This window comes from Chionomys nivalis, chromosome 4 (assembly GCF_950005125.1).
Source record: "Chionomys nivalis chromosome 4, mChiNiv1.1, whole genome shotgun sequence".
Classification (NCBI taxonomy): domain Eukaryota; kingdom Metazoa; phylum Chordata; class Mammalia; order Rodentia; family Cricetidae; genus Chionomys; species Chionomys nivalis.
The window spans coordinates 8203769-8217468 of record NC_080089.1 but is presented as its reverse complement, the minus strand read 5'-3'; the positions used below and the strand labels follow the sequence as shown (position 1 = coordinate 8217468).

The 13700-nt window shown below is 38.4% G+C and overlaps 1 protein-coding gene across 2 annotated transcripts in view; it reads right to left on the bottom strand.

The window, feature by feature from the left end:
• Positions 1–982: 982 nt before the first annotated feature.
• The window catches only part of Dcun1d5 (defective in cullin neddylation 1 domain containing 5), a 29631-nt gene continuing 16913 nt past the window's right edge, over positions 983–13700 (bottom strand). For both annotated transcript variants that reach the window (XM_057766613.1, XM_057766614.1), the window contains 4 exons: positions 4540–4648; positions 4329–4433; positions 2668–2770; positions 983–1299 (listed from right to left, as the gene is read on the bottom strand). In XM_057766613.1, coding sequence (XP_057622596.1) covers positions 1244–1299; positions 2668–2770; positions 4329–4433; positions 4540–4648 — 373 coding nt within the window. In that variant the 3' untranslated portion in view covers positions 983–1243. The remainder of the gene's footprint in view (positions 1300–2667; positions 2771–4328; positions 4434–4539; positions 4649–13700) is intronic.

Below are 13700 nucleotides of genomic sequence, written 5' to 3'. Positions count from 1 at the left end.
AACCTTTACTGTAAATCCCAATTGAAACTGTCTTATGGGGGTGTATCTACTTCTTCCCACTCCTACAGGAACCAGAAGTACTATTCAAGTACTACTCAGACAGTTCCCCATACCTAGAACACGGGTCAATCTTAAAAAGCAATCGACAGCTAGGCTTGGTGCTAATTTTTCCACATAAACTATGCAAGGGTGCCCACTTTTCTGCTGGTAGTCTACATCTATGATAAGCAATAGCAAATGCGTGGCTGTGACTGTAAACGGCCTCACTGGGGACAGGGTGTAGCTCAGGGCAGAGGCTCACACGCCCTCACAAGGTCCTGTAGAAGTATACTGCCTTCTGAGCTGCTCCGTTACACCAAATCTCTCATACTTCCCTACTGCTTATCTTCCCCTCCAGTGTGTATCATAACCAAGCTCAAGTACTCTATAGCAGACAAAGTGCTCTCAGCAAAACCCCATATATCTATCTTCATGGCTAAAAACATGCTAATTACTAAATAATCACAAGAAAGAACACGACTTCAATAATGGTTCTAAAACTTTTCTTAAGGATGTCTGACCTTGCTCTTGCAAACAAGAGCTTTGTAACTTAATAGAAATAGAGAAAAGTTACAATTCACATGAAAAATGATGACTGAAAACACTTATGGTTAGAAAATAAGACAACTTGAACATAATCTTTCCAACCCTACACTCTTTAGACAAGATTTGTACACAAACAGTTTTTATAGAAACCTAAAATTGGAGTCCTTCCCATACTTGTAGCTGTGATCAGAAAACAGTATCCCACAAACTAAAGTTATGATGCTTTCTAATTATGCAAAGAGGATTATCAGTAGCCGCACCATTGACAGGTACACTTCCAAATATTTATACTGCTTAAAATCTTTAAAGTTCTACAAACTCATGGTGATTTAGAACTTCAAAAGTTAAAGAAACAAAAATTTACCAAAATAAATACCACTGACACTCAATGGACATCTTCACTTTAAGGCCTTTGTCACAAATCTGAATCTTTATTGTTCTGAAATAAATGTTAAAAACATAACTTGAAACAAAAACGTCAATATTCAGTCTCAGAAGACGTGTGGCTCAATGCCCATCACATGTAACAAGAAAACTTCCTTTAAAAAAGGAAAAAGTACTATGAGGAGTCTTTCGTGAGTGAAAACGCCCCTTGTATTATCCTCCCTCTTCCTGCATTTTCTTCACGAGATCTGTATGTTCTTCACAACAGTTCTTGCTATGATGTTTGACGGATTTTTTGCCACTCCACAAATTCATCAAGAAGAACAGGCCCTAGACAAAAGAAATAAGTTTTGTTAAAATTCAGTAAAGTTATCCTTGTAACAAGCTCTGAGGTGGCGAGAGCCCACCTACTCTCCTTGTCCTTCATTCACCACTTTCAGTTTCGTCCATCCCCCCAGGGTTACCTCTTTCTCAAGGAGTGTTTCATGAACACCCTATGATTGAGATAAAACTAACCTTTTCCCCACAGCACTAGCATTTAAAACTCAGAAAACATATTTCTGCTATATCAAGAAGCAAGAGCACTTGTTAAGGGGGTGTGGCCACATAAGACTGATTTTATTCTAAAGATAAGACACAGTAAAAAGATAGCATAGAGCAAATGCCAAATACCTGACCGACTACTATTCTAAAAAATGAGTTTTATAATGTAGAGGTTTCAAATGTTTACCAACAAAAGCCAAGTGGGCAATTTCAACGAGTTCAGTATTTGTGATGTATGGAATTCGGTATTTCAAAATGTATGAAAAGTATGACCATGAAGAGATATGCCTGTCTTGTTTTTCTCAAAACATAAAACCTCTGGGTGTTCTTTTCTCTCTTGCTTTTAGCAGACCATACAGAAACAGCCGGGCAGGCAAAGCAGTAAATGGCAGTGTTGGAACACTGTGTGAACTGCCAAACTGGAGAGCAAGCTCAACACAGCCACTACTTGCTTCCAACCTCTGAAACCTACAAAGGAATACAGGTGCAATGTGTCAGATTTCTGATAGCTCAAAAAATTTACAATTTTTCTTTATGTCAAACCTCTCAGTTTTAAATGTTGGCTCAACATACACAGATATCCACATCTGCTGGCTCTATGTAGCTCTTGGGCTATTAGCCTACTGCAGAAAATGATTATTTCTTCAAACAAGAATTAAACTCTGCGATCCTGTAGGGAAAGAACATTACATATGGGAGGCAGGCTGTCCCTTTGGCACCTTGCTTTGTGTCACAGTGTGTTATTTCCATTTTCGTTATAAAGCAAGACACCTTTCCTTGTGAACAGTGTAGAGACTTAAAGTTTAAGAGTTCTACAGAGTTAATTTGGCTTATTTGTTGTGCTTTTGCTTTGCCTTTTAAATTCATGAGTGAAACTTTTCTTCTGCTGAAAAGGCAGGTACAAGTAGGATATTGGTTTCTTGGTTGAGAAATGATCATTTAGTTGTAATGTCTAGTCACTGAAGAATCAACATTTTTATTCACTAGCATAATTTTATTTTATAACATTGCTGAATCTAGAATCCCTCCCCACATTCTGATTAAATAATGAGTTATTGTTACACTGTCCAAATAGTCTGTCAATGCCTCAGAATGCATAAATATGTTTAACATCTTTAGGAATTTTATTTTCACAGGAATGCATGATATACTTACAAGCACCATCTTCATCGTAGTTACTAAGATCGGCATGAACTGTCCTGCTGAATTCTAATACATTGTACCACTGATCTTTGTTCATAACACGATACTTTGATTGCTGTGGAAAATATGATATAAAAATTTGGACTACAGAACCAACATTCTTATTGGGACTTGATTTTAGTGACTCTATCCATTTATTTGGCCTTTCCTAAAATATTTCTTCCTTTCTTAATTACTTGCTGTTCTAGATTCATTTATATTATCATGTATTTTCTTTTCTGAAAGGCAATATGACTAACACTGAGACTTACATATGTGTACACCCATGTGGCTCTCAGCTAGAACCTATCCTATATGTGGTTGGCCTAACTGCGTGGTTTCCACTATACAGAACTTGTGTCCATAAGCTACATTTTGAAGAGGGCATTTATAGTAGTAATGGGAACAATATGAGCTTGGATCCATACTGCAATGTGGACATTCAATTGAGTGCTCTCTGGAAAGTTACGTCTGTGGCAGAGAACTTGGTGGGCAGGCGCTCTGGGTTCTTTCTCCAGCAGTACACTAGTTAAAGTGACATACACCTGTGATCCCCACTTGGGAAGCAGAGGCAGGATGATCAAGACTCTATCGATGTCACCCCTCAAAACACAGACCCTCTCCTCGTAAAATAAAACCCAACCACCACCACCAACAACAACAAAAATGAAAACTTAACACTAAGCTAACCCTCCCTATCTCCTCAGCTGCTAAACTATAAAACTTGCTTGAACATATTTTGTTCTTTTCAGAGCCCCACAGAAGTTAATATTTTTTTGTATTTAGCTAAATGTATTTTTGATCAACAGGAGGAAGATATGTATCATTAATCAAAAATATTAATTTTACTAGTCCCCAAAATTGACTAGTGTACAGAACTCACCTACCCAGGCTTGAAATAGAATTGCTCTGGAAAAGTTACTGTGACAAGTAAACAGCATGGTAAGATGTTATTTCTAACAGAAAAGGAATAGTTAGAAATATGCCCCCAGACTAAAGTTTAAAGATTTAAAAAACAAAACAGGCAAAGCAGCCAGTGGGAAAGCAAGTGCCCGAGAGCTGGAGCACAGGGGCAGCACAGCTCGCTACCGCAGGGTAGTGGATGACTGCTGTAGCCATGCGCATTGGAGGATGGAAACATTAACACTGCAGAGTCAGATTAGAGAATAAAAGTTTTATTACTAAAGTAAGCTCTACTGTATATGTTTCTGCCTAAGGCTAGGGGATGGAGAGTGGAAATAACACAGGAATTGGTTGAGATTTATGTACTAGCATCAATTTTTTCTCACCAAAACCTCAAGAAATTAAGTTTATAAGAAATGTCTATGCTAAAATGTTTTTTCAGTGACTCCACCTATGTAGAATGAAAATCCCTTAAAATTGTTTTAATGTGGTACAAGAGAACAAATGAAAAGCATATATTCTGTCACCAAGTCACACTCGAGGTCCCACACACCTCATATATTTATAATATATAAATAACACAAACTTATACCTAAAACAGACAATAAGTATATAAATATTTTAGCAGACTTCTTTAATTACTTATGTAGAATCTTTTAAAGTACAAAATTTGTTCCTTAAAAGTGTATTTTCAATACAATTTTCAAACATTTTAAAATATTCATACATACCTCCAGGTACTGGTAAAATACTGAAAAGAGTGGCCACGTTCTCCCAAGCAGCAGCGCTAACATAGACTTAGCAGTATCAATATCAAGACTTCTCTGATCCTTATCCTACAATATTAGTGAAAAAACAAAACAAAACGAAACAAAACAAAAAAAACGTAAGTATGCCCATAAAATGAAAGCACTTAGGATCTGAAGGGGAAGCTGTACCCACCCTTGCAAAATCAAAGGCGTATCGGTAGATATTCTTAAATGATGAGATGTCATTCAGCTGTGAGCGCAGAAAATCAAACCTGCTCTGTAACTTTTCTGTGCAGTCACACCTTAAAAACAGAGGCCAGAAAAAGTACTCTAAGACCAAGTGCATATAGAAACATTCTTTAAGTCTAGCATTTTCACAATTTAAAATAACAGACATATTTTAAATTACCAATGCAATAGTAAAGCAGAGGAAATTTGACAATCAGAATATACTGTAATAACTTCAAGAAAAATAAACATCTCAATCAAAAATTCCAAATAAAATCACAAACATGTCTTTGGTGTGAAGATCAGAATGCCTGCCTAGTGAGCTCCAGATCCCATTTTAAATCCAAGTAGTGGCTCTTCTCCAAGGGATGAGCCAGTGATAATCAAGTCATTACCACACTTCTTTAGAAGGTTTTTAGGCATCAGCTTGGTGAAAAAGATAAGCCACGAATAGTGTTAAAAGTTTAGGACACCAGCAGGGCAGTGGTGGTACATGCCTTTAATCCCAGCACTCGGGAGGCAGAGTCAGGGGGATCTTTGTGAGTTCAAAGCCAGCCTGGTCTACAACAGCTAGTTTCAGGACAGTTAGGGTTGTTAGAGAGAGAAAAACCCTGTCTCAAAAATTAAACCAAAAACAAAACAAACAAACAAACAAAAAGTTCAGAATACCAGAAAGAAAATTAATGTATTAACTGACCTAATCACAAAACTGGATTCCCAGAGTTTTGGTCAACAAAATTGAGACCAATTATCAAAGCACCCAACTTAAGGTGCAAATACAAAGCTACAAACAAGTTGCCCTTTATTATTTCTAAAGATGAAGTAAGCAGAACACCTCAATCAATGAAATACTCCAAAGTCTTGCTGGTTTTCTGATGCTGATAAACAAGATTACCAGGATCTCTGACCACCTCCCATATCTAGGCATTTTCATTCTCCATTCTCGAAGGTCACAGCTGTGCTTTAGCACACCTTGTTTTCTCTATTGGAAAGGATGAGAAGTACAACTCAAGGCCTAACTCAAACTTGCCACCTGTATGAAACCACCAGATTCCCCTTGATGGAACAGGGTATACCTACTGCAACTACAGTATTCCATTCAAAGTGAATTTCAGAATTCATGATGCAACACAGACACTTGGTATTCTAAGATTTAACCAAGACTTTCAGTATCGTAAGTCAGCAATGTGAGGGTTTATGTGGGATGGGTCATAGTTCTATTAAGCAGAAAAGATTCTGGTACATCACTATTGTTAATTAAACCTTTAGTACCTTTTTTTTGTTTTTGTTTTTTGAGACAAAGTTTTTCTGTGTAACAGTACAGGCTGTCCTGGAACTAGTTCTGTAGCCCAGGCTGGCCTGGAACTCACAGAGATCTGCCTGACTCTGCCTCCCCAGTGCTGGGATTAAAGACGTGTGCCACCACTACCCAGCATAACCTTCAGTATCTACAAAAAGATGCCTTGTTACCTGTTTGACACACTGATAAGATCTTTTTAAAAACATTCCTTGCTAGCTTTGATAGCAATCTTATAGCATCAGAAAATGAATTAAGGATTATTTAAAAACTACTTTGTGAAAACTTATTAAATACTGCAATTAGCATCTGTCCAAACTAGATAAAAGATAGACTTGTAACTATAACATTCAAATTTTCTGTTTCTTTTTAACTTATTTTTACTATTTAAATTTTTCTGATCATTCTATCACTTAACATAAAATCTTACTTAAGAAGACATTAATTATAAGGATGGAAGACGAGAGTATGCATTATATACATGCATGACATTGTCAAAGAATAATTTTAAGTAATAAAACAATCCGATGCTGATTAATATTATGTATGATATTTTTAGCCTACACTAGTATCATTTAGCTTTTTATTCTTGTTTTCTTTTCCAATACAGCCAAAATTTCAGTCATTTAATATAGCATGAGAGATCGCAGATTTTTCTTTTTTTGTACAATTTCCATCTATGTGACCACAAATTTTGTTAAGGAATTACTGCTTCTATTGTGCAATTCTGAGTGATAACTTTTGCAAGATGTGTTTCAGGAGTAGTAGGGTAAACTTCTTAAAATAGGTTTAAGAGAGAATGAGGAAAAGACCCGGAGAAAACAAACACCAATAAAATCTTCCAGTGGCTACAGGAGGGGCAGTAACCAAAACGAGGTAAGAGAACAGTGAGTCCCGAAACTTACTGACATGCGGTGGTAAGCCCACTCAGGTTCTTTTTGCCTCAGATATCCTTGCCGCAGATGACAGAAAGTTGAATGTGGTGGCAAATGCCTATTAATTCCAGCTCTGGGAAGGCAGAGGCAAAAACAGAACTATTGGGGCTAGAGAAGACAGATGACAGTAGAGTGAATGAAGTGTTTGTCATAGAAGTTTGAGGAGAAAGTGACAGGCAGGCGTCAAGCTCTGTTCTCGTTCTCTTTCTCTCCCTCCCTCCCTCCCTCCTTCCCCCTTTCTTTCTTTCTTTCTTTCTTTCTTTCTTTCTTTCTTTCTTTCTTTCTTTCTTTCTTTCTTTCTCTTTTTCTCTCTTTTTTCTTTTTTTTGAGGGTTTCTCGGTGCCTTAGCTGTCCTGGAACTAGCTCTTGTAGACCAGGCTGTCCTCAAACTTGAGATCCACCTGCCTCTGCCTCCCGGGTGCTGGGGTTAAAAGTGTGTGCCACCACCACCACCTGGCCTGAGCTCTGTTTTCAACTGAGGGACCCTGTAGAATACAGAGTAACTGAGGATGACACATTGGACTCCACACTGACATGCACATACATGTATGTGCAACTACACACATGAGCTTACATGAATATACATACCACACACAGAGAGACAGGAGAAAAGCAGAAGAAAACCAAATACTACCGGTCTAAAAAAATCCAACAACAACTCCTAATGACATTCTGCTACACTCATAGATCGCCTTATTCAACCATTATCAGATAAGCTTCCTCCTGCAGCAGACGGGAATAGAGACCCACAGCCAAACATTTTGTACCACAGAGAGAGAGACCTTGGAACACACAGCTCTAAACGGGATGTCTCCATCAGATCCCTCCCCTCCAAGCTCAAGGAAAGGATGGAGGACACAGAACAGGCCCTCTAAAACGACAAAGCTCACGTGAACTCAGAGACCGCAGCAGCACGAGCAGGGTCTGCGGGTCGGCACCAGGTCCTCTGCGTGTACTCTACAGCTTCCAGTTCAGCACTGTCATGGCTCCTGAAGGTCTGAGTGGGTGGATCTAACCCCGTGCCCTCTCCTGTTAGCGTGTCCAACTTCAGTATGATGGTTTTTGCTTTATCTTATTTTAGTTAACAGCAAAACAATTTTCTTTGGGGGGGGGGAAGCTGGAGGTATAGCTCAGTTGATCCAGTACCTGCCCAGCAATGCCCCAGGTTCAAGAAGACTAGAAAGAAGTAACCTGAGAAGGCAGAAGGCTCTAACTGTGAACACTATTCCAATCAACTATCACCAAATACAGTGATCCAACTCTGGCAACAGCAGCAGACACTGAATTAGTGTTCTACCGTATCCATGTTCAGCAGAACACAGTTAAGACAGATCCCTCAAGCCGGGCGGTGGTGGCGCACACCTTTAATCCCAGCACTCGGGAGGCAGAGGCAGGCGAATCTCTGGGAGTTCGAGACCAGCCTGGTCTACAAGAGCTAGTTCCAGGACAGGCTCCAAAACCACAGAAAAACCCTGTCTCGAAAAACCAAAAAAAAAAAAAAAAAAAAAAAAAAGACAGATCCCTCAAATCCTACAGTGTCACGGAAGCTACACAAGAGTGCCAACTTGTGCTCACTCGGGAGTGACAAGGACACAACCCCATGGTGCCAGTGACAGTGTGTGGGATAGTAACAAGGCACGCCCACCAGTTCCTGAACAAGTGTCAGGATACGGGACCGGGCCTAACCTCTTGCTCCGCTCAAGAACAATACAACACATCCCCCCGTTGAGTGTAGAATGGTAGCTTTAATTTCTCCCTGCACCTACCAGTAAACAGCAGACCCTTACTGCTGGAATGGTGGCACAGTACACTAATTAAAAAACAGAAGGATTGAATAAGATCTAGGGTCTCTGGCATAATATCCAGGTTGTCCAAGTTTCAACAGAAAGATTAATTACCACAACAAGGTAGATTTCAAACAAAATGTTTAGACATATCTCGCATTTTAAAGCAGCTGTCATAAAAATGCTTCAAAGATTATCATGAACTTATTAAAACAAGCAACAGAAAACTGCAGAAAAAAAAAGGGAAGAAATCTACAAAAGAGAAGTGCAATGAAGAACAAAGTGGAAATGTTTGCACTACAAATTATGTCCTCACATTTCAATGACATGTGTTCTAAACAGTCCAATTAGAAGATAAACAAAGCCTGGGATCATAAAGTAACAAAAACCATAATCCAAATAGATACACTGTTTTTGAACAAAGAAACTTCTAAATAGAAGTATGCTTAAAGCAAAAGACTGGGGGGGGGGATGAATGCGAGCAAAGCACAATATATATTATAAAATATAATGAGACTCATTATTTTATGATTAATTTAAACATTTGATTTTAAGAATGACAACAGATTTGAAATCAATCTATCACAGGAAACAGTCAAAAGAAGGCACTAGTATTTGTATCAACTAATGGGACTTCAAAGCAAAAAAAATGATCAGAAAAGAGAGGATAATTGTATAATGGCAAAAGGTCAACCCATCAAGACATCCGATATACATCAAACAAAGCTATAAAATACACGAAGACAAATGACAGGGCTTTGAACTGTGTGTTAGCCATACAGTACCTAAAGGTCCAGGCAATCAAGTAACCAATCACTGAGTCTGTCATCAGTTCCTATCTAATGTGCTACCTACTCTACCCAGGTGTTAAAGCAGGTCTTGTTGTTAACATGCATGATAGGTTATTAGCCAGCTCTCAGGGGACCAGGAATATGATACAGGTATCCTCACAACAGAAGCCAAATAGATGCCAGATGTATAGATCCTGACACAGTGATCCCTCTCATCATTTCTGGCCTTGGGTTATTTTCTGTAATTTATAAATGAATTACAGTATGCCTTTTCAAAACAAACCTTTAAATTTTATAGAGTTCTTAATCATTTTCCGAGGAAATTACTTCTTTACACCTAGTTTGTCATACCACCACAAATGGGATAATTTTTTTTTTAAGTCTAACTTGGCCAAGTCTACTTCCTTAAAATATGTTTCATATAAAAATAAGAAAAACCTATTCTGACTACTCGTTAGAAATTAATCTCTCAGTAGCTCGTGAAACAGTAAGCAGTAGTAGAAGTTAAAAATACATTCAACCTCTTCCACGGTAACACGTAGAAGAAACATGCCTCACGTCACATATTACTATGATGGTGTTTGGGAACTTGGGAGCCTTCAGGGTCTCCACAGTGACAGCTCAAGTCTTCACCAGCTGCTCCACAGTTACTCCTATTTTCTCCCTTCTCTGTCATGACTTAAATCAGGGCCTCATCTTTTACGGGCTTGTAACTTCAAAATGCTTTTCACATCTTTAGATTACAACCTATATTCTCACCCAAAAATGCAGACTCTTAAGTAAGACTTGTTATTCAATAAGGCAAAAAATTAAAATTAAACAAGGATTCCCAATATTCAAAGTTATTCATTTCCTTAACAAAGTTTAATTTAATAGCATAACATAGGGCTTGCAACAGGATGAGAGTCCTACTTTCCTGGATAGTATCATAGGAGACTCTAAAAGTATGTTATGTAAAGAATGACCACTAAATCTAAATCACAAGATAGGTGACATATTTAATTATAAAAAAACTTATTAAAGTTTCTGTCTGAAGGGAATTTACTACAAAAGAACACATCAAACACAATCATAGAACACACAATGACCAACAGTCACTTTGGAGGCAAGAATCCATAGGAACACACCAACATTACTTACAGTGCCTTCAAACATTCTATATGGGTCCCAGCTCCATATAGGACAAGCATATAAATAAAATGTGTGTATGAGGCAAATCATAAAAATTTGGCAACAGTCAAAATTTTCTAAGCACACCATCATCAAAAATTAGTTAAAAGATTAGGTAATGAGGCTTTTCTGGTGGTGTTTGCCCATGTTGAAACCCATGTTGACTTTACTGTAGCCTTGGTTGTGAATACACAACCCACACACATTGCACTGTATGAATTAGTCATACAAAAGCCAGCAAATGCTGCCTCAAATACCTTGGTTTAGGTTCCAAAAATACTCTGTTACAAACAACAGCTTCTTCATTGTACATGCAAAGTTTTCTCCCTTCTAGAAAACTGAATTATATTATAGAGAATTATATTATTAATTATATAATTAAATTATAGAGAAGCAATTTAATATTTTCCTGCCATCATTTTTCAGCATGTATAAAATTAGGATATCTTAGAACCTTCATCTGGCGACAGATGGAGATAGAGATAGAGACCCATATCACAGCACTGACTGAGCTCCCAAGGTCCAGTTGAAGAGCAAAAGGAGGGAGAATATGAGCAAGGAAGTCAGGACCACGAGGGGTTGGTCCACCCACTGAGACGGTGGGGCTGATCTAATGGGAGCTCACCTAGGCTAGCTGGACTGGGACTGAACGAGCATGGGATCAAACTGGACCCTCTGAATGTGGCTGACAACTGGGGCAGACTGAGAAGCCAATGATAATGGCACTGGGATTTGTCTCTACTGCATGTACTGGCATTTTGGGATCCTATTCTATTTGGATGCTCACCTTCCTAAGCCTGGATGTAGTAGGGGGCAGGGTACCTTGCCCTCTCTCAGGAGTGGAGGGGAAGGGGGAAGCATGTGGGAGGGAAGTGGGAGAAGGGGAAGAAGTGAAAATTTTGATTGGTATTATTTATTAAGTAATAAAAAATTTTTAAAAAAGAAAACAAAAACCTGTTCTCTTGTTGTTGTTTGGTTTGATTTGATTTGGTCTGGTTTTTTTGGAAACAGAATTTTTCTGTGTAGCCCCAGCTGTCCTGGAACTCAAATTCTTAGAGATCTGCCTGCCTCTCAAGTGCTGGGAATAAAGATATGCGCCATCATAAAAAAAAATTAGGATATCTTTATATTTTATCGCGCTACATAATGTTTTGTTTTAAAAAATGCTGTTTGAATTATTGACTTAAATTTTGGTTTGGAATTAGGACATAATTTCTAATATTTTCCAAAATAGCCCTAAACAATCATTTTGTACCATGGTATGCATCTTTTCTACTCTCAACACTGACAACTATAAATACTGCTTGATTCTGATTCTGAAAAGTCACAAAGATGGACTACAGTGGCACTGAGCAACTAATACTCAGCTGTATTTTTTCAAAAAGATTGTGTATGGGTATTCTGCTTGCATGTATGTCTGTGCACCACATGCATGTAGTGCCTGTGGGCCAGAGGTGGGTATTGGATTCTTTGGAGCTGGAGTCATATAGGGGGGCTGTTAGCCACCATGGGGAGTGGGGTTGGGAGCGGAGGTAAGTGCTGGAAATGAAATCCCAGGTCCTCTGCTAGGGCATCAACTGATGTTACCCACTGAGTCATTTCTTCAGCTCCTGACTTAATTTTTTATGTCAAGATAAATAAGCACATAGCTTTTATTAATATGTAAATTTTTTTGCTGTCTTGCATAAGTGATAAAACTTTTTGTTTTAAAATAAATTCATTAATTTATTGTCAGCATGTTTGATTTGTATGCCTACTTTATATAACTATACAACATCTTGGGGTGACTACCTCTGGTTTCCACATCCACTTGCACTCTCACACACACAATTAAAAGTAAAACTTCCTAAAACACAGGAATAGCTTCACAGGACAGACACAAGATAAACTTTTCACCTTGGTTTCCTTATTCCTTCTTCATGTGTATGTCGCATGTTTGTGCAGCGCACTTAGGTACAGGTTACGTGCACATGTGAGTACAGGTGGAAGGCAATGTCCAATGTCTTCTCTGACCACTCTCCACCCTATTTACTGAGGCAAGGCTGTCTCTCACTAACCCAGAGCTCACTGATTTGGCTAGTCTAGCTAGCAGCTTACTTCAGGGATGCCCTGTCTCTGCTACCCCAGTTCTGTGGATTACATTATGATTCCTGCCCATGCTTTTGATCTGGGCACTGGAACACAAGCTCTGGTCATGCTTGCATTACAAGTCCTTTATATACTCAACCATCTCCCAAGCCCCAGTTTCTTAACTTTGAAACAAGAACAATTTCAGAGAATAGTAACTATCACATGAGAATAAGTATGTTAAATTCTTGAACTGTGCACAGTTCTGAGGCACAGAAGTCAATTCACTCACCTCACCCACACTACACAGTTATGTCCAAACAAGTCCTAGCATCCATAATGGTCTAATGAAGATGTCGAGCAGAGGAAGAAATTAAAGTCACCAAATGGGTTTCCCCTTATTCATTTTTATGTATTTGGGTGTTTCATGTTACATGTGTGCTAAGTATTTGTAGAGGTCAGAGTTATAGACTGTTGTGAACCACCATGTGGGTATTGACAGCTGAATCCAGGTCTTCTGAAAGAACAGTCAGCTCTTAACTGCTGAGCCTCTTTTCCAGACCCTATTTATCTTTATTAAGATGAGGATGAAGCCAAAAGCTCCATATTTGTTATCAATATTATAAGCGTATGCAAAGAATTAGCAAAAGCAGTAACTATATCCAGCAATTATCAATATGACAATTGCCACATAAACTCAGTAGTTCAGAATGTCAGTCAACTCAGAACTTTATATTCAGTTTAACAGTCCATCATGAATAGCAAGAGATTATGTTTCAAGTAACATCAAAGTAAAATCTTATAAAGTTTTGAGTTCATGGCACAATGTAAGATTCCCAGAGAACATAATGTTTTGAATGAATACACAATGGGCTTCAATCCAACAGAAGAATTTGGGCAAAATAGACTGCAAGAAAGTCTTTTAAACAAGAGGAATGTTCATTCATGCAGCAGATCTAAGTGAGGCTCTCTTCCTAATGTGTAAATTCCAGTGAGTATGCTGTGGCACGTAACATACAACAGACCTTCTTTACAATACATTTACCAACTAGATAAATACTGTCTGCTTCTCAAGGTATTGG